This window comes from Parus major, chromosome 4 (genome assembly GCF_001522545.3).
Source record: "Parus major isolate Abel chromosome 4, Parus_major1.1, whole genome shotgun sequence".
Taxonomy (NCBI): Eukaryota; Metazoa; Chordata; class Aves; order Passeriformes; family Paridae; genus Parus; species Parus major.
The window spans coordinates 67,973,674-67,979,711 of NC_031771.1; the positions used below are offsets into that span (position 1 = coordinate 67,973,674).

Genomic DNA, 6,038 nt, shown 5'->3' on the forward strand with positions numbered 1-6,038 from the left:
ATTCCTGAGGGAGCTGGGAAGGGCTGGAGAATTCCTGAGGGAGCTGGGAAGGGGCTCAGGCTGGAGCAAAGGAGGCTCAGGGGAATTTCTGGCTCTGCACAAGTCCCTGGCAGGAGGGGACAGCCGGGGGGGATTTGGGATCTGCTCGCAGGGAACAGGGACAGGAGGAGAGCTCAGGCCTCAGGCTGGGCCAGGGGAGCTCAGGGTGGACAGCAGCAGGAATTTCCCCATGGAAAGGGAGCTCAGGCCTTGGAAGTGCCCAGGGAGGTTTGGATGCTCATCCTTGAGGGATTTCAAAGCCCTTGGAGGTGGCATTTGGGGACATGGGGCAGTGCTGGCCCTGGCAGGGGTGGTTGGGTTTTGTGATCCCCAATCTCCTTTCCAACCTCAAGCATTCCACGATTCCGTGGTGCCACAGCCCTTCCTACACCTGGCAGAGCTTCCCGAGGGCTCCGAGAGCCTGGCCCTGCCCTGGGCTTTGCCCTGGTGACCAAAGTCCTGGGAGGAGATGGCCGAGAGCTGCTGGAATGGCCAGGAGACCCTTCCCAGGCTCCAAACGAGCCTCCAGCACCTCTCCCCGCTGGCAGCAGCAGAAGACACAGTGACCATCCTGGTCCTCCCTTCCCCCACCCCGGAGCAGCATCCGCCAGTCCCCATGACCCTCCCCCTCCCAAAATTGGCTGCTTTCTCCCTTCTTCTCCCCCCTCCTTTTTTTTTTTTTTTTTTTTGGCTGAGTGATGAGCTGTATGCCAAATCCATCTGCTCCTGTCTCCCCTAGCTGCCTTCCATATCGTTCCAGGATCCCTGGCAGCGAGCCTAGACCTATCTCTCTCCCTGCACTCTCCGGAGCACATTCCTTTCTACACCTTTTCCCGAGCTGGGATAGAAATGAGTATCAACCCCAAACAAAAAGCATCTGCTTTCTGCCTGCTGCTGCCTCACCGGCCGCGCCTGCACGTTACACCCGTGTCAGCAGCCATGCAAAACACACACAACCCCCCTCGCACCCAGCCGGGAGTGGATGCCGCAATTTGGGGCGCAGGGAGCTCCCCCGCGCCCGCTCCCGCGCCGGCTCCGCAGCACCAGCTGTGACCACCGCACCATTTGTTCCTCCAGCCCACGCCAGCACTCGGAGCCAGTTCTTTATCACCCCAATTAGCCTTGTCTGAGCTGATGAGAGGAGAGAGGCTTCCACTGCAAGGCAGGGATGGGGGGAAGAGAGCTGGAGAGCCGTGGGTACCCGGGAGGCGATTCCCAGCTTTGTTCCTTGGGAAGGATGGATTTCAGCGGGTCAGGGGTGCCGGTGCTGGCATCGCTGCCGTCCTGCCTGAGCTGCTCCATGAGCAGGTGTTTCGTAAGGGTCAGGACTTCCTGGGGTTTTCCCCCTTTTTCCCTCGTGTTCTTGGCTGTCCTCCAGGAGCATCCTCAGGCTTCACCTGCTCCCAGGGGCTGAGCTGGGCTTCATCCCGGTGAGGATCTCCCTGGATCTATGGCAGAGCTTCCAGCGGCCTCACAGGGCGCTGATGGAATTCCTGCTTCTCCCACGGCCTCACTGGAGAGTTCCCCATGTTGGATACCAAGCTGTCCATGCAGCCATCGGCCCCAAATCCGGGGTTTGCCCCAGACACCCCCCTTACAGCACTGTCTGGGAGCGGTGCTTCCCACCCCGGGTCCCTCAGTGCTGCCAGAGCCTCTGTCCCTCCCGGACTCCTGCTGGATTCACTGCTCAGGGCCCTTTCCTGGTGTCCCTGCGGTGCCATCATCCCAAAGCCAGGAAGGGGATCCCTGCTTTGCCCTGGCACAGAGGGAGCTGGGAGGAAGAGGATGGATGTGATTGAACCCCAGTCCCACGGTGGGCACCCGGTTTGAAGGGATGAAGTGCCCTGTGTGGGACAGGGGGACAGGTCCCATCAGGGGGGGCCCAGCAGGTCCCAAGCTGCTCCTGCACAGGAGGGCTCCCAGCATGGCCATGACCATGATCGGGGTCGCCTGGGAGCTGAGGCACCAAAATCTTGACAAGGAGCCGTGGTGTCCACATCTGACACAATTCCGTGGCCAGTGGAAGGCTGGCTGAGCAGGTCCAGGATTCTGGAGATCCATCTATCCCAAAATGAGTGAAATTACACTTTCCAACAAAAACCACCACCAAGGGAGTCAAAGACCGACCTGGTGCACAGCCAGGTTGTGATTTAACGTTGTCTTTATACCTGTAACCCACCATCATCTCCCGCTCTTCTCCATCAGATTTCCAAGTGGGAGGAGTAGTTTCCTCCTGATGGATTTCTGAGCAGCTTTCCCAACTTTTGTACATCTTTCCTTGGTGCAGATGCACCCCTTGGAGCTCCTGAGGCTCTAGAGCAGATTTTAATCCCTCCTTGATTGAAGTCAGCCAGAAGGAGACTTGCAGAGCAGGCTCCAGTTCAACCAGTCACCCCCAGTTTCTCCAGCACCTTCCCAGGCTTTGGGTTTGGTGTCACACAGCTCCAAACCAGCACCTGCTGGTGTCACAGAGCTCCCTGCCTGGGTGCCCATCCCACACAAGAACCATGGAATTGTTAAAATGGAAAAGCCCTCAGAGTCCATCCAGTCCAAGCATTCCCCAGCACTGCCAAGGCCACCGCTGGCCACGTCCCCAGGTGCCACATCCGTGTGGTCTTTGAGCATTCCCACCTTGGGCGTGAATTCCCACGTCCTCCTCAGTCACCAGAAGCATCCTGCCTCCATCCCATCCTCCCTGAACCCACCTCAGACCCCACAGCCTCGCCGTGGATGAAGAACTCATCCCCCACCTAGGGAAAGGAGCTTTTTTCCCCCCTGGACCGGGGGATGGAAGCTGGAAGGATCTACAAACAATTATCTCATCTCTTCCTTCCACCAAGACAATCTCAGCTCTGCCTAAACTATTCTTGATGGGTTCCCTGTAATTTGTGCTGAAAACTTCCCACCACAGACGCCCCACACCTTCCCCGAGCAGTCGGCTGCGATATTTTGCTCTTCCCACCAGGATACTCTTCCTGCTGTTCAGCTTGGATTGTGCTCGCTGCTTCTTGAATTGTGTCCCAAGAGAGCGTGAACACAACACTGCTCCTTCCTTCCCTCCTTCCTTCCCTCCTTCCTTCCCTCTCCCAGCCTGCTGCGCATCCCCCCGCGCAGCCCCTGGCTCCCAGCTCGGCACATCCCCGGGGCGTTCAGAGCACCGCTCTGGGCTCCTCCAGGGCAGCTGTGGCTCTCCTTGGAGCTCCCAGTTCTCCAAAGCCTTGGAGAGGGTGGGATTGGGGGTCTCTCCGTTGGGTTTGTGTGGAGATTTCCTGGTGCAGGCTGGGTTTGGGCTGCCCCATTTCCCCAAGCCCTGCGATGGATGACCAGCACTGACCCGCCCAGTGCCAGGTGGGATTCGTTTCAAAGCACAGAATCCCAGGATCACTGAGGTTGGAAAAGCCCTCTGAGATCACAGAATCCAACCTGTGACCCGTCCCCACCTTGGCAGCGGTGTGGCATCACCACATCCATCCATTCCTTGAACCCCAGCCTGGCAACTCCACTTCCCACCTGGAACATTTCCTCCCGTCACTTGAACCCACCCAGCCCCAAAACCTCGGAGCTTTTCTGCCTGTCCCTGGCAGAAAAACCCCCACACAAAGGGAGGAAAAGCTGCGTCAGAGGCAGGCAGAGCAGAGTTAATCCTGCCTCGAACGGGATCCGTCGGATCCGGATCTCCTGCACCTTTCCCGGTGCTCTCCCGGCACAATGCTTCACTTTGTGCTGCAGCACTGAAAGGAATGGTGAAGTTGCTAATAATGGCACTAAAAGAAAATATGCTACATCTGTTATGGATAGCAGTACAAAATTAGCTGATCACACCTCTGACACCCAAGATGTCTTCACTTAAAATACTCGTTGGCTTTACTTTACATAATTTGCTGATTATATTTAAAAGAAATACAATTTTGCAATTACTGTTCTTTCTGGTGTGCTATCTATGCATCATTTTCTTTTTATGTTTATATATTTCTCCTTCATTAGTGCAGTCTGAAGGGTGATTAGATCCCTTCAAACATTTTACAGAGGTTAAACGTTGATTAAGATTTAATTATTACTGTAAATAGCTTGGAATGACATATGGTGCAAAAACCTGACATATGTGCATTTGAATAAATGAAGTGCTATTTCCCATGATGCTTCAGTAGCTGTTTAACAGCTTTGCTGAAGGGTTATGTTGCACCTCATGTTAAGATTGCTTTGATGTTATATTTTGTTGGGTTTTTGCAGCTGAAAGCTAAGAACAGTTTTTCCAGTTTTTAAAAACATTGAATATTTTAAATACCTAAATTGTTTTGCACAAATTTTTGCTAATTTGTCTAACTAGGTTAAACATTTTCAAAAGCATTTCGATTTTTAACGTGGGTTCCTCGCATTGTGTCAGCACCAGCGTGGGTTCAATGTATAGGATTTGGAAAATTCCAGGTTTTCCCAGATGTCCTGTCCCGGCTGGGAGCGGGGTCTTCGCTTCCCGTGGGGACCGGGAGAGCCACGGATCCCTCCCGGGGATGAGGAAATTCCAAGGGATTTCAGAGCAAGGGAAAGCTTTGGGAGAAGCTGGTGGAGGGAGAAAATGAGGAAAGGGACGGAGGTTTGATGGAGATGGAGAAGGGCAGGAAGGGTTTGGCTGTGAGGGTGGAGCCAAGACAGGCTCTTCCCTGGTGGCACCGCGGCTTTGCCAGGTCCAGCTTTGGGCGCCGGATCCCTGCGAGCTGCAGGGAGAGGAAGGGATGGAAAACTGGGATGGGTGGGATGCGTTGGAGCCTCAGACACTCTATAATTCATTGAGCACTGCCAGGCAGCGAACGTGCAGCGTTTCGTGCGCTACAAACCCATCCAGATCGGGGAGGGGGGCTGGAGGCTGGAGCACGGCACATGAAACACCAGGAAAAGGCGTGATTGCCACGGAATTATTTCCATCTCTGCCTTAATCGATCGATCTGCGCTTCTGATCCCGCTCCTCTTTGCCTTCGCAGATCGAGACGTCTCGGCTGGAGCCCGAGATCGCCATGGCCACCAGCAGTAAGACTGTGGTCTACAACAAAGGCTTGTGAGCGGAACAGGAGCATCCCAGCCCAGAAGGTCTGGGGAGGGAAGAGGGGAAACTCCAGACCCCGCCTGGGAGAAAGCAAGCGACAACACCAGGATGAGATAACAGAGCTCAGCGAGAGGAGCTGCTCCCGGCAGCCCGGGAGTGAATTAACACCCGCAGAGAACTGACACCTCACACCACTCACTAAGATGCATATTCAAAGTTCTAACCTAGCAACAGGAGCAGCAACTACAACAAATAAAATCACGTTGAAACACTTTAGAACTAGCTAACAGGACTCAGAAGTAGCGGCACCGCATGGAGGGAGCGCAGGGGCGAGCCCACGTGGTCGGGGCTGCACGACGCCGACATCGCCCAGCACATCTTGTGCTCACGGGACTTCAGCCTCCACTGATGCTGCACAGCACCGACTCTGGAGAGAGCCAGGGGTGGGTGGATGTGATTGATCAGGTGATTGGGAGTGCCCGGTATTGATTTCCTGCCGATGCCACCCCAGCAGTCCTGCTCTCGAGAGGAATTCCTGCATCCGTGTGCCCGGTGATGGGCTTGGCTGTGTCCCCTCCATCCCTCCTCCTCCTCCTGCAGATGCTGCTGGTGGCACCTTGCCCTTCGCTGTGCCACTGGCTGGCCCTGGATCCCACCACCCGCAATTCCACGGGGGCTTTTGCCCAGATTTCAAGGTCCTGGAAAGCCAAGGTGCCCACAGGTGGAGTGTTGGAGCAGAAGTGATGCTGGAGCTGCTCTGTTCCTCTGCACAGCCCTGAGGGGGGTTTGCCTCACCCAGCACAGAGCCTCTGACAGGGATGGTGCTTGTCCCAGGTGGTCACCTAAGCCACGCTTTGCTGGGCTGGTGTCTAAGGACAGGATGTGGCTTAAGTTTGGATCAGTCCCCAGCTGGGCAGGCAGTGGGACAAGGATCATTGCAGTCCCCTTCCAACTGGAAATC

At 55.4% G+C, this 6,038-nt stretch overlaps 2 protein-coding genes across 2 annotated transcripts in view; one reads left to right on the forward strand and one right to left on the reverse strand.

Annotated features, from left to right (window-relative positions):
- SFXN5 (sideroflexin 5) overlaps positions 1-5,353 on the forward strand; it is a 139,183-nt gene extending 133,830 nt beyond the window's left edge. Inside the window, exon 12 of the mRNA XM_015623688.2 lies at positions 5,016-5,353. Coding sequence (XP_015479174.2) covers positions 5,016-5,093 — 78 coding nt within the window. The 3' untranslated portion in view covers positions 5,094-5,353. The remainder of the gene's footprint in view (positions 1-5,015) is intronic.
- The window catches only part of EMX1 (empty spiracles homeobox 1), a 24,750-nt gene continuing 24,008 nt past the window's right edge, over positions 5,297-6,038 (reverse strand). The window contains exon 3 of the mRNA XM_015623689.1: positions 5,297-5,320. Coding sequence (XP_015479175.1) covers positions 5,297-5,320 — 24 coding nt within the window. The remainder of the gene's footprint in view (positions 5,321-6,038) is intronic.